The sequence below is a fragment of the Chenopodium album genome, chromosome 13, assembly GCF_948465745.1.
Source record: "Chenopodium album chromosome 13, dcCheAlbu1.1, whole genome shotgun sequence".
In the NCBI taxonomy this organism is placed as follows: Eukaryota; Viridiplantae; Streptophyta; class Magnoliopsida; order Caryophyllales; family Amaranthaceae; genus Chenopodium; species Chenopodium album.
Genome location: NC_137846.1, coordinates 45029039 through 45052225, shown reverse-complemented (window position 1 = coordinate 45052225; position 23187 = coordinate 45029039). Strand labels below are relative to the sequence as shown.

The 23187-nt window shown below is 38.1% G+C and overlaps 1 protein-coding gene across 1 annotated transcript; it reads left to right on the top strand.

The window, feature by feature from the left end:
* The first annotated feature begins 21438 nt into the window (after positions 1–21438).
* LOC145575571 (uncharacterized) lies at positions 21439–23187 on the top strand. The gene is made up of 2 exons (XM_081633420.1): positions 21439–22723; positions 22826–23187. The coding sequence occupies exons 1-2, from the start codon at positions 21439–21441 to the stop codon at positions 23185–23187; spliced, it is 1647 nt and encodes a 548-aa protein (XP_081489546.1).

Here is a 23187-nt window from a genome sequence, read left to right as displayed (position 1 = left end):
CTTTAATTCTTACTTTCTCTTTTATCACCTTTTAGCGTTAGTATCTTACTTAGTGATGTTTCAGGAGCCTAGCCCGGTATATCGGCCTTGGGCTGCTTTTCCTATCTCTGTGCTGGCGGCGCAGTATACAGCTGAGCGTCGTTACTTTTTGGGGACATATGGCGCGGTGGTCTACCTAGGGGAGAGGGTGGCCATCCAGCACTCCTCGGATACTTTCGTTGTTCCCGCTCCTCCACCTCGGCATATGTTCCACGATGCCTTGCAGCGGGATCGTGCTGGTGGGCCTTTGCGAGGTACTCCCTGGAGGTCATACGTTCTCCTCGAGCAGAGCTATGAGGAGGACCTGCTACCGTTGCTAGCGCCGGCTCCTGTCCCTTCAGAGGAGGCAGCGGTACGCTTTTATTCGTTTAGTTTATCTTTCTTAGGTAGCCCCCAAGTATCTTTCTAACTTTTACTTTTAGCAGGCTGGTCCTAGGGAGTTCATCCCTCCGAGGATGTCTATACGCTACCAGGGTACGTATGGACCGATCGAGGAGCTTATTCCACCGGCTCCAGAGGGAGAGCAGTTTGTGGAGCGGTCTATTCCTCGTCACCAGACTCGAGTAAGTAGTTTTTTTTTTATATACCATCCTTATGTTGGCTTTATAATTGTTATTGACTTTGGCTATTTTGGCAGTTCTCTCGTGAGGTGGTGACGGCTATGGCCAGGTGCATTGACGCCTTTCGCAGCCAGCTTGTGAGATTGCGGAACCGTGCTACCTGTCGTAGCAACGACGCTGAGGAGGTATTACTTTTACTTTTACTGCTTTTGGCTTTATTCTCGTTGCATTTGCTAACTTTGATTTACTTTTGCAGGGGCAGCCTATTCCTTCTCCACGCACTCGATCGAGGCCCGAGCCTAGGAGGGAGACTACTAGGTCCGACTCGAGGCGTCGCCGAACTACCTCTGGTGGTCGTTCTGAGGCCGCCGCTGTAGAGGATTCGGCGTCATCACCTGAGGACATTCCGACCGGGCCGACCGTTCGAGGTTGGATGGGTGGTGGGACATACGAGTTTGGCTCGTCGTCGCAGCAGCCTTTGCAGCCCCAGCCTCTTTCCGTCGGGTTTCAGGGTGAGGTTAGATGGCCTGGTCCTGAGCTGCAGTTTGCGCCGTCTGGCGGTCCAGGGGACGATGATGGACATACTCCGCGGAGTAGGGCATTTTTCGATACATTTGGTGTTCCTCGCGACTTGCGACCTCCATCGCCATAGTTGTACCTGTGTTTGTTTTATGTTTGACTTTTGTAGGACTTTGCCTATTGTATTTATATGACTCATGTACCAGACACTTGTATATATATATGCATTTTATTATTTATTGAACATTTTATTTACTTAGTTTGTTACTTTATAATGAATGCATTGTGTATGTAAGTGTGTGAGAAAGTGTAATTTTTGCGCAAAATTTTTCCGTCATTTTTAATATTAATGGAGGGTACCGACTCTCTCCCCCCAAAAAAGAAAAAAGAAAATAAAGGCAAGCTTAAAATTAATTAAGCGTTACTATAATGATAATAATAATAATAATAATAATAATAATAATAATAATAATAATAATAATAATAATAATAATAACAATAATAAGAGTAATAATAATAATAAAAATAAAAATAATAAAAATCATAATATTGAGGGTATGAGAAGAGGAATAGAACGGTAAGTCAAGTCAAAGTCGAAATCAAATACGTAAAAACACGGTTTCCTACGCGCAATAGGTGACGCTGCTAAGGAATAAATTGGCACCGCGTAAACCATCCTGTCGCCACGCGACAATTTTGTCGTCTGGCGACAGACGCGCTTTCCTGTTTCCTACAGGAATTGAAGTCTGTCGTGCAGAAAAAGTTATAAATAGCCCCCGAATCATCCGTTTACTGCATAATAACCAGCTTATTAAATAGTTAATTAACTAGTAATCATGCCTTTAGCTAAAAGAACCTTTTGTGGGTACATGGATGAATGGTGTCGTCACTTAACTGCTAAAGATAAAAAAGCATTAGATCTTTCTCATATGGGGGGTATGTTTGGAGTCAAAGGGATGAGTCTTGATATTGACTTTATTTATTCTGCCATAGACTATTGGAATATTGACACTCATTGTTTTAGATTTTTTCATGATGAAATATGTCCTTTACCGGAAGAATTTGGGGCCATCATAGGTTATTATTCCACAGACCTTGCGGTAATGCCTAGAATCAATGAATATTACTATAAAGATTTCGAACACTTTTTTGATTTGAGGGGGACGGCTTTAAAACACATAGTGCATGGTAACATAGTTGATTTGACAGAATTTGCACATTATTTTTATGATAATCCCAATCCCGATTTCCGTGTCTATAAAAGAAGGGCTTTCCTTTATTGTTTATTTAAACAATTGCTCTTAGTGAGTGGTAAAGATAATGAAGGGCAATCGATAATTATATCTGTTATAGAACAAGTTGAATTTGGGAGAAATCCAATGCCATTAATTGTTGGAGAGACTATGCTGTGGTTAGATGCACTAAGAAAGGATTCAAGGGCACCTTTAAGAGGTTCTCCAATCTTATTACAGGTATAAAATAATGTTATTATTAATTTATCAAGAACTAAAGAATATTATTTTTACACTGTAATACATATTTGCAGATATGGCTCATGGAGAGGCTGAAGCTTATTAATCCTCCTGATGATATTCACACATATGTTCCAAATTGCATAGTTCGCCGAAAGAAACGATTTTTGAAAATCGGTCGCCATGAGTGGAGCAAGGTGTTCGCTGCCGGTGACTTTACCATAAACTGGATTGTTCCTTGGTAGAGGATTGAGGCAATGATTGGTTGTAGTAACCAAGCATATTGTCGTCTCCCGAGCTTGTCGAGACTAACCTTTTACTTTCCTTGTAGAGTCATGAGACAATATGGCCTCGCACAAACCATCCCTACAGGAGATCTTCGCCGTCCTTATGAATTTCCTGTGTCACAAGAGATTGAGCGCTTTGATGGATACTGGAGTGGTAGGCCCTTATGGGAGGTGATTACTCATAAGGAACCACCTTGCTTGTCAAATAAAGTGAAGCAATGGCTTGATGGAAGATTCCAAAAATCTCAAGTTACAATTGAAAAGACCAATGTGAAGGATCGTCTAGGTGACAAGAAGGTCCCTGCTAAAGAACGCCTAGGGGAAAGAATTGAATTCAAGACTCCTATTATGCCTAGAAAGAAGAGTGCCAAGAAGAATCAAGGAAAAAGAAAAGTCGACTCTACTAAGAAGGAAGCTTGGGTAGAGAAGAAACATGGAGTCCTAGCGGAAGGAGAAACTATCTATACTAAAATAGAGTGTAGATCTTCTAACGGTTGTCTCCTAGCGAAGGTTATGGATCAAGAGGAAGAGAATGAAGACACAAATTGGAAAAGAATGAAGAAGGAGAAAAAAGATTAGAACATTGCTTTTCTTTTGATTTATTAGACAAAGTTAATTTGTTTTAGTTAATTTTTCAGCTTTTATTTTATCAATAATGTACTTTCTTTATTAATCAATAAAATTTCAGCTTTTGTTTTAATTAACTTTCAATTAGAGCAATGAAAACAATTACAACATTTATTTTTCGGAGAATTAATTCGAGTACGAAAGTCGAATAAATTTCCAGAACATGCGAAACTGGTCTAGACACTTGCAGAAGACTGGCGCTGCTATCTGATGCACTGTCGCTGACGATTTAGCTCTGTCGCCTGGCGACAAAATTGTCGTCTGGCGACAGAGGCTATCGTCTGGCGCCAGTTTTGAAATTTTACGGACGTGTATTTTTACTTCGGGGATACAGAATTTGAAGGAATTAAAGTGGCCGCACCCTGTACGGGTTGCCTACATATCCTTTATTTAAGGAATCAGGCCGAACGTAGCTCTCTTGAGCGTTTCACTCAAGTACTTATGGGTAGTATTTCTTAAGTTGGTCAAGGTTTGTCATGTTTGAAAATTCATTGCCATCCATATCAGTTAATTTAGCCGCGCCTCCTGACAGGATTGTTTTGACAATATATGGTCCAGACCAATTAGGCCTGAATTTGCCTCTTGGATCTAAAACATTTTTTCTTAATGCTTTTAATACCAAGTCCCCAACCTTGATATTTCTAGTTTTGACCTTTTTATTGAAATGTCTAGCCATGCGGGTTTGATAACATTGAGTGTGATGTAGAGCTTCTAGTCGTTTTTCATCGAGTAGGATTAGCTCTTCATATCGTGCTCTAGTCCACTCAACTTCATTGAGTTTACTTTCTAACGCAATGCGTAAAGAAGGTATTTTTAACTCTACAGGTTGTACGGCATCCATTCCATATACTAAATTGAATGGCGTATTTCCTGTTGATGTTCGGATTGACGTGCGATAACCCCACAGTGCGAAGTGAAGTTTGTCAGGCCAATCTTTATAATTTTCAGTCATTTTCTCAATGATCGTTTTCAAATTCTTATTAGCGGCCTCAACTGCTCCATTTGCTTGAGGTCTATACGGGGAAGAATGGTGATGTTGAATACCATACTTTTGTAGCAATTCTTCACATTCTGCTTGAAAGTGAGTTCCATTGTCACTTATCATTTCATGTGGGACTCCGTATCGACAAATTATGTTTCTTTCGATAAAGAGTGCTACATGCTTGGCGGTGAGTTTAGCATATGATTGTGCTTCCACCCACTTTGTGAAGTAATCTATTGCAACCAAGATGTATTCATGGCCTCCTGTTCCGGGAGGTGTAATCTTTCCAATTATGTCTATTCCCCATGTAGAGAAAGGCCATGGTGAAGTGTAGGTGTAGAGAAGAGATGGTGGGATATGTTGCAAATTTGCGTAAATTTGACATTTTGGGCATCTTTTTACATATTGATGACAATCTTTATTCATGGTAGTCCAGTAATATCCTTCTCGCATTATCTTTTGGACTAGCATTTTGCCGTTAACATGTGTTCCGCATATACCCTCATGGATTACTCTCATAGCCCTTTGAGCATCTTTTTTGCCTACACATAATAGAGCTCGTCCCTTAGGTACCCTTTTGTGTAGTTCATTTCCTATGAGTACAAACTGGGAAGCTAAGAGTCTTAATGCTCTTTTCGCTCTTTTGTCAGCATGAGGAGGATATTCTCCTTTGGTGACATAATTCAATATATCTACGAACCATGGTTCCTCCTCTAGTTCTTCTTCTTGAATTACTTCGTCGTCTTCTATGGCCTGAATGTATGCTGGTTTATGCCTTTTTTCTATGGTTAAAGGCATTTGCTCAATTTCCTTAGGTATTCTCACCATTGAGGCTAGCCTTGCCAAGGCGTCGGCGAATTGGTTTTCCTCTCTAGGTAGGTAAGTGTATTCCACTTTTTCCAATTGATCGGTGAGAGTTTCCAAATATGTTTGGTAAGGAGCTAGACTTTCACTCCTAACCTTCCATCTTTTGGAGATTTGATTAATAATTAGGGATGAATCTCCAAATATCCGGAGTTTCTTTACACCTAGGGCTAAAGAGGTTTCGAGGCCTACCACGCATGCTTCATATTCAGCTGCGTTGTTGGTGACGTCAAAATCTAATTTTATGGATATAGGGACATGTTCTTCCTTAGGTGATACTAATAAGACTCCTACGCTGCACCCCTTTTGGTTTGAGGCTCCATCAAAATATAGAGTCCATGTATCATCCTCTGTCATCATTAAATTTTCGTCCGGGAATTCATTCTCTTCTAAGGGTGTTGAATCTTCTATTGGGAAATCTGCTAGAAAATCCGAGACCACTGATCCTTTAATTGCTTTTTGAGGCATAAACCTTATGTCGAATTGGGCCAAATTTACTATCCATCTTGAGATTCGTCCATTAAGTGTAGATCTTTCGAATAGATATTTTAGGGGATCCATTCGTGAGACTACGTAAACGGTATGCACGAGCATGTAATGTCTCAATTTAGTTGTGGCCCACACCAACGCGAGGCACAGCTTTTCCAATGGTGTGTAGCGTGTTTCATACTCGAGCATTTTCTTACTTAAGTAGTAAATATCATTTTCTTTGTTTTCTACCTCTTGTGCGAGCATAGCTCCCATTGTTTCCTTTGTGACGGTTAAGTATAGTCTTAAGGGTATTCCGGAAGGTGCTGGGGCTAATATGGGAGGATTCGAAAGATAGGCTTTGATCTTCTCAAAGGCTTTTTGACATTCATTGTCCCATATGATTGGTACATTTTTCTTAAGCTTTTTGAATATTGGTTTGCATATCGTGGTTAACTTGGATATGAACCTACTTATGTATTGCAACCGGCCAATAAATCCTCGAATTTGCTTTTCGGTTTTGGGCGGTGGCATGGACATGATTGCTTTAATTTTGGTGGGATCTATCTCTATTCCTCTAGAGCTTATGACATAACCCAAGAGTTTCCCTGAGGTAACTCCAAAAGCACATTTAGAGGGGTTTAACCTCATGTTGTATTTTCTTAATCTTTCAAAGAATTTCTTTAAGGCTATTGGGTGTCCTTGGAGGTCTTTTGATTTTACAATCATGTCATCCACATAGACCTCCACTTCTTTATGCATCATATCATGGAGTAGGGCAGTTGCTACTCGTTGGTAAGTAGCACCCGCGTTTTTTAACCCGAATGGCATTACCGTATAGCAATAAGTACCCCAAGGTGTTATGAATGTTGTTTTCTCCATATCTTCTTCGGCCATGAGGATTTGATTGTATCTTGCGTATCCATCCATAAATGAGAGAAGTGCATGGTTTGCTGTGTTATCTACCAAAATATCGATGTGTGGCAAAGGGAAGTCGTCCTTTGGACTTGCCTTATTTAAATCTCGATAGTCGACACACATTCGAACTCTACCATCTTTTTTCGAAACCGGGACAACATTGGCGACCCATTCGGGGTATTTGGATACCCGGATAAAACCTGCAGTTATTTGTTTTTGTACTTCTTCTTTTATTTTAAGGGCCACGTCGGGTTTCATTCGACGTAACTTTTGTTTTACAGGTTTCATTCCTGGAATTAATGGTATAGTGTGTTGAGCTATTTCTCTATTAATGCCTGGCATATCTTCGTATGACCAAGCAAATACATCGATAAATTCTTTAAGTAGATTAATTAAATCGGTTCTTTCTTCTTTGTTTAGCGTCAGTCCGATTTTAACTTCTCTTTTAATGGTTGAATCTTTTGAGATATCAACCGTTTCTGTATCCTCAATTATTGGTGTCTTATTTTCAAGTGTTTCCATTGCTTTAATTATTTCTTTGTCATTTTCATCATTAGTTAAGCAATGCTCGTCATCTTTAGATAAAGAAAAACAAGAGGAATAAAGGGAAGAAGACATATTATTAAACTCAGAAGTCATTACATCAAATAAAGAGATGTCCGTCGGGACTTGGTTGCTAACTATCCTAGGAGTAGAAAAAGAAGGTGAGGGTGCTACAACTAAAGACTTAGAAGACTCGATGAGGGAAGACTCTAACTCAGACTCTGACTCAGACAACTCTTCGAATATTGGTCCTTGCCCTGTAGTTATTGAAATCTTCTTTCCATTTATAGTAACTATCTTCACTGTCTTGCGCCATCTACGCTCTTGATCTTCTATTGGAGTGATAAGTTCGGAGGGATCGAAATTTTCGCTTTGGAGAACTGTTTGGATAAGTGAAGAATCATCTTCCGCATATCTTGATTCGTTCTTTTCCCTTCCAAAGAGGAGTCCCATGACATTAAAGTCGAAATAAGGGGGTGCCTTTTCCTTATATGTTGGAGCTGGGATCTCGTCTAGGAAACAAACAATCCAAAAAGATTTCGAATCCAGGCTGTCTTATACCATTCACAACAAAAGGTTCAGGAAATTCGTGACAAGGGTAATCCTCTTCTTCTCTTATAAATTGCCCGTTTAAAGTGAAAGGATATTGATCCATGGGTATTTCCTTTTTTTGTATGCGGGCATTTCTTCGTGCTTTTGATTTTTCCTGGGCTCGTTTAAGGTCTTCGCGGGTTGGTTCAAAACCAAGTCCGAAAGTATCCAATTTAGGGAGGCCAGGTAAGCCCATGTGTTTAGCTACTCCTTTCTTCTTTCCTAGAGTCATTCCAGGAAAGTGTCCTTGTTTTCTTAGGATAGCATTTGTTATCATGTTTGAGTGGAGGTCATAATGAAGAGGGGTCCTTTCATCTTCCTCTATTAAGGAGACTTCTTCGCTAAAGCCCCACAAATCTTCATCGTTTTCGTTGTGTTCCACATTAATTAGTGGATTTTCTACTGTTTTAATCCTCATAGATGAAGCATCAATGGTTATTGGAATGCCTCCAACTATAGCCTTTACTTGTTGATGGAGAGACGAAGGGACGGCCTTTAAATCATGAAGCCAAGGGCGTCCTAATAGCAAGTTAAAAGATGCTTTGATATCTACTACTTGAAATGTAGTAGCATGTTCAATTGCGCCTGCCGTTACGTTCATAGTGATCGTCCCTAATGCTTGACGACGTGAATTATCATAGGCTCTTATTCCTTGGGTTGACGGGGATAAATCCTCATCTCTTATTCCTAACATTCTTGCGGTTCTTAGTGGGCACACATTAATTGCTGAACCGTTATCCACAAGAGTCATAGGGACATTCATTCTTTTGCATATGACTGTGAGGTTTAGGGCTTTATTGTGTTTGTCACCTTCCGGTGGTAGATCTTTATCCGAAAAAGTGACCAAATTAATTGGACTTGGGAGATCGCTCGTGAGGAAGTTTGCAAGTCCCTCAGGAGTGGTGTCCGAATCTATGCCTACCTTAGCCAGTGCATCCATGACTGCGACTCTATGTTCTCGAGATGTGGCTAAAAGTTTCCATACATTCATTTCTACTTTAGTCTTTTTTAGCTATTTGACAACATCGTTGTCTTCTATAATAGGCACGGGAATTTGTTGAATAGAAGGTATGGGTTGTGTTGAAATGGGAGGTTGTATTCTCCCGAACCTAGTGAGGACATCTATGGGTGAATCCTCCTCGTCCCAAATGTCACTTACTGGGTATATTGTTGATAGAGGAGTTTCTTCAATGTCTTTAAGGTAAACATCCTCATCATCACTGTCCCATACTCCATTAATCATGGCATCTTGTGGAAGTCGAACTAACTTTTTCTCATCAATCAAACGTTGAACCAAGTCCTTAAACTTGAAGCATTGCTCTATTGTATGTCCTCCTGATTGATGATATGCACAATAATGTTTGTCTGTCCTTTTCAGCGATTCAAATGGTCTTGGCTCGAGAGGTTGGATTTTTCCATTCTCGAAGAGCATCTTGAATATATTTGTGTATGATGTCCCAATTGGAGTATATTTCCTATTGTTCTTTTTGGGAGTGTCAATTACTTGGAGAGAAAATGGTTTCTTTTGCTTAAGTGGAGGTTTATTTTTAAGCAACTCATTTTTCTCTTTTATGGCCTCGAAGGTTTGCGAGATTAATTTTTTCAATTCTGTCAATATTAATGTCAATGCCACTACTTCTTGCTTGGTTGCGGGTTCCTGGCCATGGAATTCGAGAGCATCTTCAAAGATTTCTTCTTCAATGGTCTCGATAGGCTCTATGAGGCTAGATGGATCCTCTTGGTTTTCTTCATCGGAAATAGCTAAGGAATCCGACAGCGGTGCGGTATTGATACTTGGTTTCTTACTTGCAGGAGGTAATGGGAGCTTGTTACTATCAATCAAATCTTGAATGGCTTCCTTTAATCTCCAACAATTCTCTGTAGGATGACCCCTACCTTGGTGATATTTGCAATGTTCATTTGGGTTCCAGCTAGCCGTTCTCCTTTCGACATGTGGGTCCCCAAATGGTCCAATAGGAGTTATAAGACCTTTTGCATGTAAGCGATCAAATGCGGTGTCATAACTCATACCAATAGGAGTATAATTCTTCCTAAATGGTTTCTTTTGTCCTTGATTATTATTCATTGCCAATACTTCATTAAGAGGAAAAGTGCTAACATTATTTGAGTGGGTAGATTTGGATGAAGAAGGATTGTCGTTCTTCTTATTTTTCCAGCCACTACTTGAGTTGTTATTAACAATTTTCTGTTTAGCAAGGTCATCTTCAATGTTAATTCCAATGTCATATACCGCTTTGAAAGTATTCAAGTTGCTTTGATATTTGAGATGCTTAGAATATTTTTCTTGGAGGTTTTTAATGAACATCCTGACGGATTCCTTTTCACTAGGCACTTCAACCATTTTTGCAGTGGTTTCCCTCCATTTATTGAAGAAGGAGGTGAAACCCTCGTTTTCTTTTTGTTTCAGCATTTCTAATTCTCTATGATCGGTTTCAACTTGTATATTGCATTTATATCTTTCAATGAAAGCGCTCACAATAGATTCCCAACTAGAGGTCTTTTCTTTATCAAGTGAAAAGTACCACTGTTGACATACAGCTTCTAAGGATAATGAAAATACAGAATGAAATGCCTTTCTATCTATCCCCTTAATACCCATTACAGTTTCAAAAGCTCTTAAATGAAAATAAGGATTGTCCATAGCCTTGAACTTAGGGATGTCATTGGGATTGAACTTTTGTGGAAGAAGGTCTTTATCCACCGAGACCCCTTGGGAGCTAATCTCTTGAAATCTAAAGTCGCTGGACAATTTGCCCAAGCTTTCCTGGATTAGGTCCATTTGTTTTTGTTTTTCAGGATTACTTATTTGCAGCGATAAGTTTTGCAACATTTCAGCCAAGTTGGCTACCTGTCCCTTGACTTCATTAAGTTCTTCTTGACTAGCCATTGCTTTCTTAGCTTTCCTTTTCCTACCGACTGGTTTGTCGAAAAGTAAAACTTGAACAAAAGTGTTGTCTTTGATTAAACGCCCTTCCTTTCTTGACCACGCGCTGTAATTTAAACCATATTTGTTTTAATATTTGACTCTAATTGACTTGACTTTATGTTTAAAAGATTTAAAAGAAAAAGTGAAAAAATGGGGTATATATTTTAAGGGAATTTAAAAAAATTGGGGTATACATTTTAAGGGAATTTAAAAATTGGAGGATTAATATCTGACTTACCCCCCTAAAAAAAATGACGGAAAACACGCATTCAAGACTCTCTAGACATGGTCATAATGTGACAAACATGTTATGTGTGTGTTTTATGTGTATGTGAGTGACATGCTTTGACTACTAGTGTATGACCATGGGACTTTAAGTGCCTAAACTCAATTAAAGACTTAAACATGGTTTGAACCATTAACAAACTGATTAATCCGATTAGTAGACTGTTAATTAGACTCGTCGTGATGACTCGAGCAAAAGAACTGGACTGTCGCTAAAACAACAGGACTGTCGCCACTGTTTAGAACCTGTCGCCAGACGACAAAATTGTCGTCAGGCGACAGACACTAGACTGCAGCCCCACAGTCCAAATTCCTGCGCCATTGCTGGAACATTAATCTGGACTGTTTCCAGTAATTTTACTCTATAAGGACATGCCTAAAGTCGTACTAAGTCGAATTGATTAAATTATTAGCCTTTAATTAATTCAAAATTAATTAATTAGACAAAGTCCTTTTAGTCATTAGTCAATTTATTTAGTCTTAATCACAAGTCAAACAAACGGTTAGCACATATATAATAAATTCAAGCAAGGGGGCACAAGTAGTTCACATAGTCACAAGATGAGTTTGCAACCTAACCATGGCTCTAGTTCTCTAAAGTTCGAGGATATGGGTTAAGTCAAAAAGGTCCATGGTTAAGAATCCATATGCATTGCACACAAGCCTACCGGGAAGGTTGGAGCGAATGGACAGGATTCCGCGAGTGCGAGATGAAATCGGACTCGACTCCATGGTTTGGTGGATTCACAAACATTACACGTACCCAAATCTGAACTTTGTACATGATAGTGGGATATTCCATTGGGCAGGTGAAGCAGGAACCCCCAGAGGGTTATTTCCATATGTAGAACACATGTGGGTTCAGAAAAGTGAGAAAATGACTCAATCAATAAGCAAAATCGAGCCAACAACACTAGAAATGGTCAAAGCAAGAAGGCAGACCCCTGGCTCGGTATTGGAAGAACTTGGCGCCAGACTACAGGGACTTTCGCCGCAAAAAAGCTTCTGTCGCCAAGCGACAGAACTGTCGCCAGGCGACAGAAACTTTTTACGGGCGACAAGCCCTGTTTTCTAGACGCTAGTTCCTACATGCCTTGGCAAGTTTCTGTGTTCTTCGAATTTTCCAGATTTCGTATTATCTTTTCGATTCTAGTCATGAAAGATATTTCCCAAATTTCCTACGTATAAAATTCCTATGGATTGACTCATGGGGTACTCCCATGAGGACCTTTTAATGCATATGACAATAATGTTAATCAAATCACGCACATGAAATACTTAGAATTTTTCGAGTCTCATCCGCTCATTCTAAATAATTGCCAAAATTAAATAAATTTCAGGAATATAAATAGAAATCGTCCCCAGTGGAGTCGCCAAAAACTGTAGGGAATATTTCAAGCATCATGATAACCCCAAACTTGAACCCCACTGTGATCATACACTAAAGTACGGTGGCGTTCCAAAGGGAAAGAAAAAGAGCAAAAAGAGTCGCCAACAAGTTTTAGGAACTTGTAAACCCAAAAGACAATCCAAAAGGACCATCAACTACTCCATAAGGTCTTGAACCAAACAGGGTCCGGGGATGAGGGTACGAATCCAATCTACAAAAGAAAGGACCCGCCCTATAAAATAGGCCTCTACTTTGTTCTGCTCGTATTCATGTGCGCTTTTTGAATAACATACAAACATCATATTAAACCTACCCTGTTTATCTATGTTGGTTGAATATTAATGCAGAAATAAATCTATTATTGGCGATCACTTGAGTTAAAATCACATTAGCCTAAACCAAATTATTAATTATCTTATTAAGCGTGATTCCAAGTACAAATTCCCTTTAAACCTGCATAAAAGGCGTGATCAAGCAATAACAATAAAACATAAAACAAGCAACATAATAAATCAATAACGATGATAATAGCATGATAAGGCATAATAAAGCTCAATAATAATAGCACGATCCTAGGCATGATACTAACAAGGTTAATAACAAACCCTAGCATGTCACTAAACAATAAAGATCAAAGCTTTAAACCTAACATGGTACTAACATGATATTAGAAATAATAAGATATCATCCTAACATGATACTAAGAATTAATCAATAATAAGCATGCTTTCTACATTGAAAGAGAGTAATAAGATTACATACTTTGAAGCCTCGTACCTCTTTCTAATAACAAAATACACAAGTTAGTAAACTTCAATGAAAATAATAAAGAATAATTAAAGAATTAAAATCAAATTAAATAAAGTTTTGACTAGATTTGGACCAAACCCTCAGAAATTATCAACCTTTCACGTCTAGGGCGAAGGCAACTTCGAACTTGGCTAAGAGACTCTAAGTCTTGTGAATGCGGAATATTGTATTTTGAAAAAAGGTTGTTTAGAAAGAGAGAGAAAGAAAAGAATTAAGTAATTCTTGATGAGAGGGAATAGAGAGAATTAAGGAAGAATTGATGACTGTGAATGATGAGAAAGCGAGAATTGTTTTTAGATGATGATGAGAAAGTGAGAATTGTTTTTAGATGATGTTTGTAGATGATTTTGAAAACAGAGATTCAGACGCTATTTATAATGAAAATAATCCAGAAAAACATAGAATTTGATAAGGAATAAAACTCCACGCTGTCGCCAGGAATTAACTCTGTCGCGAGGCGACAGGGTCTGTCGCGTGGCGACAAACTTGTCGTTTGGCGACAGCCTGTATTAGCGCGTTTTTCTTCACGCGGAATCCGATCTTTAATAAACTTGATCTACGGAATCCGTACAGAAGATAAAATACGTATTTTTAAGATAATCAAAACAATATTTTATTCCAAATAAAAATCTTTCAAAGATAATTAATTATTAAATCTAACAATATTTGAATTAAAAGGAACTTTCTAGAAACTTCTAGAAAACTGTAATTAATCCTAATAATTTTAGGAATAATAATTAATATTGGGCCCTCCTCTAGATCATTGGGCCGTATTAAAATAAATAACTGGGCCCAGTTTAGTATTTTGGCCATAACTTCCTCATTATTCATCGGAATCGGGCTTATAATATATCGTTGGAAAGGTCTCTTCGAGCCCCATCCATCTACACCATTATTGGACCCTTATTATGGACCAAAATAAACTGAAATGGACGTTTTCAAATAAATAAAGTCATTTTCAAAAACAGAGAGAAAAGAATTTAATTAAAACTAAACCGCAACACTTGACTTTCGAATCACTTTCACCTAATTCGATAATAACACAACGTGCAAGGCATTCATCACTGGGTTTGGTTTTGGGGAGACACAAATGGGTGTCTACAATCAGTCACTTGGCATTCATGTTTCTCAGGCACGGTACCTAGCACTCGATAAGAGACGCAATCTAAGACGTGTTCTTATCAAAGACATGTTCATATCAATGACATTGAAACACTTGCCCTTATGCACACTTTTATTGTTTTTGCTCATTTTAAGTTTTTTTGAAATTACTCCATCTTTTGTTCTTTGAAAATTGCATAAGTTGTACACCATCCCATCCCTAGGTTAGGTAAATGTGGGTCAAAGAAAGAAAGGTATATCGTTAGTCGAGGCTCAAAGTGGTTTATCAAGAAAGGATTGTATATTTGAAGGGTGAAAGGTAATATGGTATGGCTACAAGGGGTGCCTCTAATCATAAGTATACCTTGTGCTTAGTTCGACATGGATTTCTTTTATTTTTTAATGCAATGATCATACGCAAGAAAATAAATGCTCATTTTATTTAAAAAGTGAAGGGTAAAGATTCTAAAGAATAAAATCTAAGAAAAATAAAAGGTACCTATGCTAGACTTATTGGGGAAAGAAAGAATAAAAGAAAATAGAAAAAAGAGATCACGAAATCTTGTCGTTGAAGCTCGCCTTGTGTCTTTTGTTTTATCGTCACCCAGTCTTCTTGCCATTCAGAAGTGTAGGAAGTTTGTTATTATCAATTAGATATTGGATGACTTCTTTTAGCTTCCAACAGCTCTCAGTAGCATGACCCCTACCTTGATGGTACTTGCAGTGTACATTTGGATCCCAACTAGACAACCTCTTCTCAGGTGGGGATCTTGAATAGGTGTAATGGAAGTAATGAGTTCCTTGGCATGGAGTCGATCGAAAGCAGTATCATAGCTAATCCCAATAGGAGTGAATTCCTTTCTTAGTTTCTTTATAGGTCCTTGATTATCCATGGCTAAGACTTCATTGAGGTCAAAGGTAACAACATTGTTACTAGAGTAGGTGTTTCGGAAGAAGAAGGATGGTTGTTCCTCTTTCCTTTCCAGCCACTGTTGTTATTGCTACTAATCTTGGCCTTCTTGTTGCTCGGAGGAACATGAAGGAGATTTGAGTCAATGAGGTCTTGAACACAATCCTTGAGGGCGAAACATTCTTCAGTGGTGTGACCATAGCCTCTATGATATTAGCAATAGGATTTTGGGTCCCAATTGGAAAACCGTCTCTCAGGTACTGGATCTGGAATTGGACCAATAGGGTGAATGAGACCTTGGCCCTGGAGGTATTTGAAAGCTTCGCTATAAGTCATTCCTATTGGTGTGTATTCATCAATGGTCCGTTTTTCCCTTAGCTTAGGGGCATTGAGTTTTTCATTAAATCCTTGGTGGGAGGAAGAGGAAAAATAGTGATCCTCCTTTTTGTCCTTTCAGTCTTGACAATAAGAACCTTGTTCGATAACCATTATCCGGTTTACTAGTCCTTCTATTGCACCCATAAGCATGACAACAGTATTGCGTAGTTCATGAACGTCCTCTCCCAGACTTGACCAGTTTTCCCCAGTATTACTTAAGAAAACTTCTTCTTCACTAGCCATTACTATGACCCTTTTTCTTCTATCAAAGAGTGATACTTTAACAAAAAGTGTTGTCTTGGTTAAGCACTCTTCTCTCCTCAATCAAGTGCTGCAGAAAGGGAAGTTAGGGGTAAGTTTTTTTTTTTTTTTTTTTTTTTTTTTTTTTTTTTTTTTATTCAAGCTCTATTCAACATGCAATAGATGGGAAGAGATCATGGAAGGAAAAGAAGGATGATATGAGTGAAAGAGAAATATGGGAGGATTAGGAATAGAATAGGTCCCCAACTCGAATGACAGAAATAACAACTCATGCATGAACCTAAGACATGGTCATAATGACATATACACAAAGTGTGTACTAAGACTAGTGAGTGTGGATGACAGGTTTGACTCGTGTCATGACCATGTGACTGCGTGCTTAGACTCAATTAAGGACTAAATATGACTATTGTTATTAAAAAACTGGTTAAACTGATTAAGTAATTGATTAATTAGACTCGTTGTGAAGACTCGAGCAAAAACACGAACTGTCGTCGGAGCAATAGGACTGTCGCCAAACGCTAAGGACCAGCGCCAGACGACAACATTGTCACCTGGCGCTAATCACTAGCGTGTGGCGTTACAGTCCAAACCTCTGCGCCATTGCTGGAACATTGGTCTGGGACCGTTTCCAGTATTTTTACTTCAAAGGGATAAGCCTAAAGTCGTACTAAGTCAAGTTTGATCAATTTATTTAGACTTTAATCATTTGTATTAATTACTTAATTAATTTAGCAAAGTCCTTTAGTCATTAATTAGTTTATTTAGACTCATTCACAAGTCAAACAAACGGTTAGTTTAAACACATATAGGTTATGCACAAGCAAATAATGCACAAGTAGTCAAATGGTCACAATATGATGCAATGAGTTTGCAACCTAACCATGGCTCTAGTTCTCTAAAGTTCAGGATATGGGTTAGTCAAAGAGGATTCATGGTTATGAGTCCGAATGCACCGCGCGGAAGCCTTACCTTTGGAAGGGTTGGCGCGAGTGGATAGGACCCCGGGAGTTAAACTCGCTTCCACGGTTTGGTGAATTCAACAAACTCGGATGTACTCTTCGTTGCCAGGAGCGTTCGATTGGGTAGATGGTGCGTGAATTCCTAGAGTGTTATGGCCATATGTAGAACACATATGGGTTTCAGAAAAAAGGGAAAAACTCAATCAGGAAGTAACACCGAGCAAACAGTACTAAAAACTATTCGAAACAAGAAGGTATTGGAGGAATTCAGCGCGAGACAACAGTGCTTGTTGCCAGACGATGGTACTGTCGCTAGACGACAATTACTGTCGCCAGGCAACAAAGCCATCGCTTGGCGATGGTGCTGTTTTCTCAGCGCTAATTCCTACATTCCTCGGCAGCTTTCTGTTCTTGAATTTTCTAGTTTTTCGCAGCGTTATTTCGATTTTAGTTGTGAAAGATATTCCCCTAATTTCCTACGTGTAAAAATCCTATGTTTTTGACGCATTACGGATGGTTTTTCCAATGTGGACCTTTTTTATGCTTATGCCAATAATGTTAATCAAAATTACGCACATGAAATACTTAGAACGTTTCGAGTCTCATCCACTAATTCTAAATTATTGCCAAAATAAATTTTAGGAATTAAAATAGAAATCCTCCCCAGTGGAGTCGCTAAAAACTGTAGGGAATATTTCAAGCATCCCACACTTGAGCCCCACTATGATCATACACTTAAGCATGGTGGCGTCCAAAGGGAAGGAAGCTAGAGTAAAAGTGTCGCCAACAAGTTTTAGGAACTTGTAAACCGTTCACAGGGTGAAGGTTACACCCCTTCACGATCCATGAGATTGCTAACTCCATAGTGGTCTGGAACCATGACTGGATATTCGGGGATAAAGGTACAAATTCAACCTAAAAGAGATTGAATCTGCCCTAAAAATAGGCCTCTACTTTATTCTTCTCATATTCATGTGCGCTTTCTGACTAACATACAATCAATAGACTAACCCTAAACCTGTTTAATCTATGTTGGTTGAATATTAATGTACAAACAAAACTATTATTGACGATCACTTGAATTATAATCATATTAGCCTAAACAAGATTATTAATTATCTTATTAAGCGTGATTACAAGTACAAATTCCCTTTAAATCTACAAGAGAAGGCGTGATCCAGCAATAACAACAACAATATATATCAAGCAACATAACAACAACAATCATCAATCATAATAATCTCAATCTCATTAAATAAAAGAATGGGACTTGGAATGGGACATAAGAGTGGGATAGAGGATTCGGACCCTGTTACTCGTGTTATAGTTAGTGATGTTCAAGGACTTCTTTCTATTTTGATTTGATGTCACAAATTTAGTTAATAAGAGTATTGATGAGTCAAATAGGTAAACAAATGTTTTAGGATATAAATTAGTTATTAGCCCGAGCTATGTCCTAGGTCATTATAACTTTATTACTTTACTAACTACATATATTTTGGCTTGTTTGTCACTGAGAGCTTGAGTGATGTTTTTTTTTTGTTTTGTTTTGTTTTGTTTTATTTATTTAAAAGATGATATTTTAAGTAATTTGTTGTTTGTATGAGCTGGTTTGAGTATAAGAATAATTTTTTGCATTAATAAATATTAGAGTAAATGGTATATCAATCCGTTGTGAAAAGAAAATTTTGATAAATCAAATATTTATTAATTTAATGTCAATAAATATAATGCACAAAAAAATATTACTCTATAAATATATAAATATCTTACTCTATAATTACAATTTTATGAAACAATGTACAAAAACAAATAGAGCAATGTTTAATTTCTTACAAATTTATTATTGTGTAATTACTATGTATCAAGGAGTTACATTCAAAGGAAATTTATATAGGGTATTATGCATATGAAAAGTTTTTCAATTATACTAAACATTAAATTATGGAGATTAATGCATGGTGTTTTTCAATCATTTATAGACTGGTATGACGTAGCATCACATCATATGCCAAATGGCAAATTTGGTGACACATGGCAAAATAACATGTCTTGTTATGAGTTTTAAAAATATATATTGATATTGATATTGATTGATGTCTAACTATTCTTAAGAGTTTTTTTAAAAAATAAATAAAATAACCCTAATGAGAGTAAATAAAACTAATGAGAGTAAAATAAACATTTAAAAAGATATATGGAAAATTTAACAAGAATGCACCAACCTTTGCTCCATTCTCCCAAAATATACCATATTTTAAATCTGCTCAAAATAAACTCAAGTTTATATATATTTTTTTTCTCCCATAGAAAACCTAGCAGGTCACTTAACCTATTATACCATGCTATAATCACATGTCATGTCCTCATTTGTTAATTTTTTTTAAAAACAAAATTGATAATTAACAAAAATTATTTATTTTTCTTGTTTCTGTACTGGGTCGACCCCCTCAAAGGTTGGGGCTTCTCAAACTCAAACTTATCCTTGATCTCCCATTTAGATTGAGTAGCAATCTTTGTTGAATTCATACTGCGATTCGGACGTTTTGGCTTTCTTTGATTTTGTATGATGACAGTCAACCACCCAAACCTCTTTTCTCTTGTTGTTTAATTTCTTCTTTTTGTCGGCCGAGTCTTGCTGAGAAGAGGGTTTTCTTCTTAGCGCCCTTAGCTGGCTCTTCCGCTTTGGTAAGCAAGCAAAAATCTGATGTCTCAATGTATGACTCGGCCTCTCGCGGGATAATTGCGTATGTCCGAATCTTTTTCCTAATCAAATAAAACTTGAAATCATTGTGCCTTAATCCTCGAAGAAATTCCGAGTAGGCAATTTCATTCGGCAGATTCTGAATTTCACTACTAGAAAACACCTTATTTCCGACGGAATCCCTCCGACGGACCTTAATTTCCGTCGGAAAGTTTGAAATTTACGACGGAAATGTCATCCTCGAAAAATTTCGTCGGAAAATAGATCTTCCGACGGAAAATCCGTCGCACATTTTCCGACGGAGTTAAATTTCCTCGCAAAAACTAAATTGCGACGGAAATTTCCGTCGGAAATTCCGACGGAAATTTCCGTCGCAATTTAGTTTTTGCGAGGAAATTTAATTCCGTCGGAAAATATTAAACACAAAACAGCCTTTCGCGTCCTCAGTGACAGAACAGAAGGGAAGAGAGAGAAATAAAGGGGAAGAGAAGAGAGAGAAAGAAAGGGGAAGAGAAGGGAGAAAGAGAAGACCGCCGCCACCCCCGCCGGAGTTTCTCCCGTCCGTCCGCCGTCGGTGCGCACCTCAGGTAAGTGCGTTACTCGGTTTTTTTTTTAATTTTTTTTTAATTTTCGAAGAACCCTAAGGTTCCTAACCCTAACTATCTCCAGCCACCACCACCGCCACCGCCTGAGTGGTCGATTTTTCTCCCCTTCCTCCATCGTCGGTGCGCACAGGTAAGTGCCGAAATTTGTTTTTTTTTATTTTTTTTTTAATTTTTGTAGAACCTAACCCTAACTATCTCCAGCCACCGCCACCGCCTGAGGCGTTGAATTTTCTCCCCTTCATCCACCGTCGGTTCGCACCTCAGGTAAATGCCGCAATTCGTTTTTTTTTTTTTTTTTTGTTAAATTTTCGAACAACCTAACCCTGAGATTTCTCCAGCCACCGCCACCGCCACCGTCCCCTGAGGCTTCTCTGCCACCGCCACCGTCCCCTGAAGCTTCTCTGCCATCGCACCTCAAGTAAGCTTCTCTGTTATTTTTTTTTTTTTGTTTTTTTTTTATTTTTTTATTATGTTAAACACTTTAATTAATTGAATCTCACATTACACACTCTAAATTATATGTCAATTAAATTTATTTGTTATAAGTGTGGTTTTTTTTGGTGTAATTGTTAATAAAAAGGGTAGATCTAGAGTTTAATGACATTATAAAACTTAAAATTGTTAGTTTAGTTGATGAATGACATGTTAGTGAATATATAAATTTAATGGTATATAGAAATATGTTAGGTTAGTTTATTTGGTTAAAAATAGGCATTAGTTTTGTTTATTTTGAAAAAAAATATTAACTTAGTTAAATCTAGTTTAATTATACATGTTAATTATTTATAATGTTAACATTTTTGTTAGTTTAGTTTAGTTTATTTTAATTATGTATGTTAGGTTATTTGGTTAAAAATAGGCATTAGCTTTGTTTATTATGAAAAAAAATGTTAACTTAGTTAAATTAAGTTTGATATATGTTAATTTATAATGTTAACATTTTGTGGTAGTTAAGTTTACTTTGGAAAAAATAATATGTTACTTTATTAAATAGCTTATTTAATTATGTATGTTAGTTTATTTGGTTTATAATAAGCATTAGTTTAGTTTACTTTGATAAAAAAATATTAATTGCCATTTAGTTTATTTTAGTTAATTAAACGAGAATAACATATTATTTGCATTCCCATGACACTTTGATGGGTAATGAATATTCAACACATTTGATGACTAATGTGATTATACATTTGCGTGAGTTGTGTAGAAGTTGTAATCATGAAACGAACTGAACGAAGCTGGATGTATGAAAGGAAAGTTGGACAATCTGTTAATCCGGCCTTTGTGAAAGGGGTAGATGAATTCCTTAAATACGTGGAAGATCATCCCGAAAGTAGCAACCCCAATGAAGTTAGGTGTCCATGTTTTAAATGTAAGAACAAAAAGCTTTGGGACTCAGAAACGGTTAAACTTCATTTGTACCGGAACGGTTTTGTTCCTAATTACTATGAGTGGATGTGTCATGGGGAAGGGTTTCCAGAAGTTCCTGAACGAGAGGTGAATGAATATCGTGAAATGGTCTTCGATGCTTTTGGTCATAATGAAGATGAAGACCGAGGGCATTCGGAAGAGGCGAGTGTTTCTGAAGAGGAGGAGCCTAATGCACAAGCTAAGCATTTTCTGGATTTGTTGAAGAATTCCGAACAACCATTATACGAAGGGAGTTCAATGTCTGTGTTGGAGATGGCTGCTAGAATTACTAGTCTTAAGTGTGAGTATAATTTGCCCCACAGATGTGTTGACGGGTTTGCTTCTTTGGTGAATGAAGCGATTCCTGACAACAACCATATGGCAGACACATTCTATGAGGTGAAAAAGATTGTGAAGGGGTTGGAGTTGCCTCATGAAAAGATTCATGCATGCCCGAAAGGATGTATGCTGTTTTGGAAGGATGATGTGCTGTTAACCACATGTAGGGTGTGTGGTAGCGATCGATACAAGAAGACTTCTAAGGGTAGCTTAGTGCCTCTGAATGTTCTATTTTATTTCCCGATCACACCCAGGTTGCAAAGGCTCTATGCAACCAAGAATGTTGCGAAGGAAATGACATGGCATTCGAACAATCCTCGGGTTCAAGGCACGATGGCGCACCCTAGTGATACTGAAGCTTGGAAACATCTTGATAGTTGCTTTCCAGATTTTGCCAATGAGCCTCGTAATGTTCGACTTGGCTTGTGTACAGATGGTTTTGCTCCTCATGGTAAGTTTGGGGGACAGTATTCTTGTTGGCCTATCATTTTGACCCCTTATAACTTGCCTCCGTCGATGTGTATGAAAAGGAAATTCATGTTCCTTTCGTTGCTCGTTCCCGGTCCGAAAAACCCTAAGGGCAACTTGGATGTGTATATGCAACCGCTGGTAGAAGAGTTGAAACAATTATGGGAAGTTGGGGCGAACACATATGACATTTCGAGGAAACAAAATTTCACACTTCGAGCAGCCATCCTTTGGACTATTAGTGACTTCCCGGCGTATGGCATGTTGTCTGGTTGGACTACAGCGGGTAAGAAGGCTTGTCCTTATTGCATGGAGAAAAGCAAAGCATTTTGGCTTGACCATGGAGGAAAAGTTTCCTGGTTTGATTGTCATCGCCAATTCCTTCCAGTTGATCACCCTTTTCGAAAGAGTAAAACTGCATTTTGTAAAAACAAAGTCGAGAAAGGTTCACCACCACATATCATGTCTGGAGAGGAGTTGTGGGAATGTGTTAAAGACCTTCCAAGGGCAGTGGATGGGCCGGAAGCACTGAAACTTCTCAAAAAAGCCAAAAAAGGGTGGTTCAAGCAAAGCACGCTCTGGGACCTTCCTTATTGGAAGCATTTGCTCGTTCGTCACAACTTAGATGTCATGCACATTGAAAAGAACTTCTTTGATCAGTTAATTCACACTATCATGGATGTTAAAAAGCATACATGTGACACGCCATCTGCCCGAAATGACATTGCCAAATACTGTAAACGGCCATAA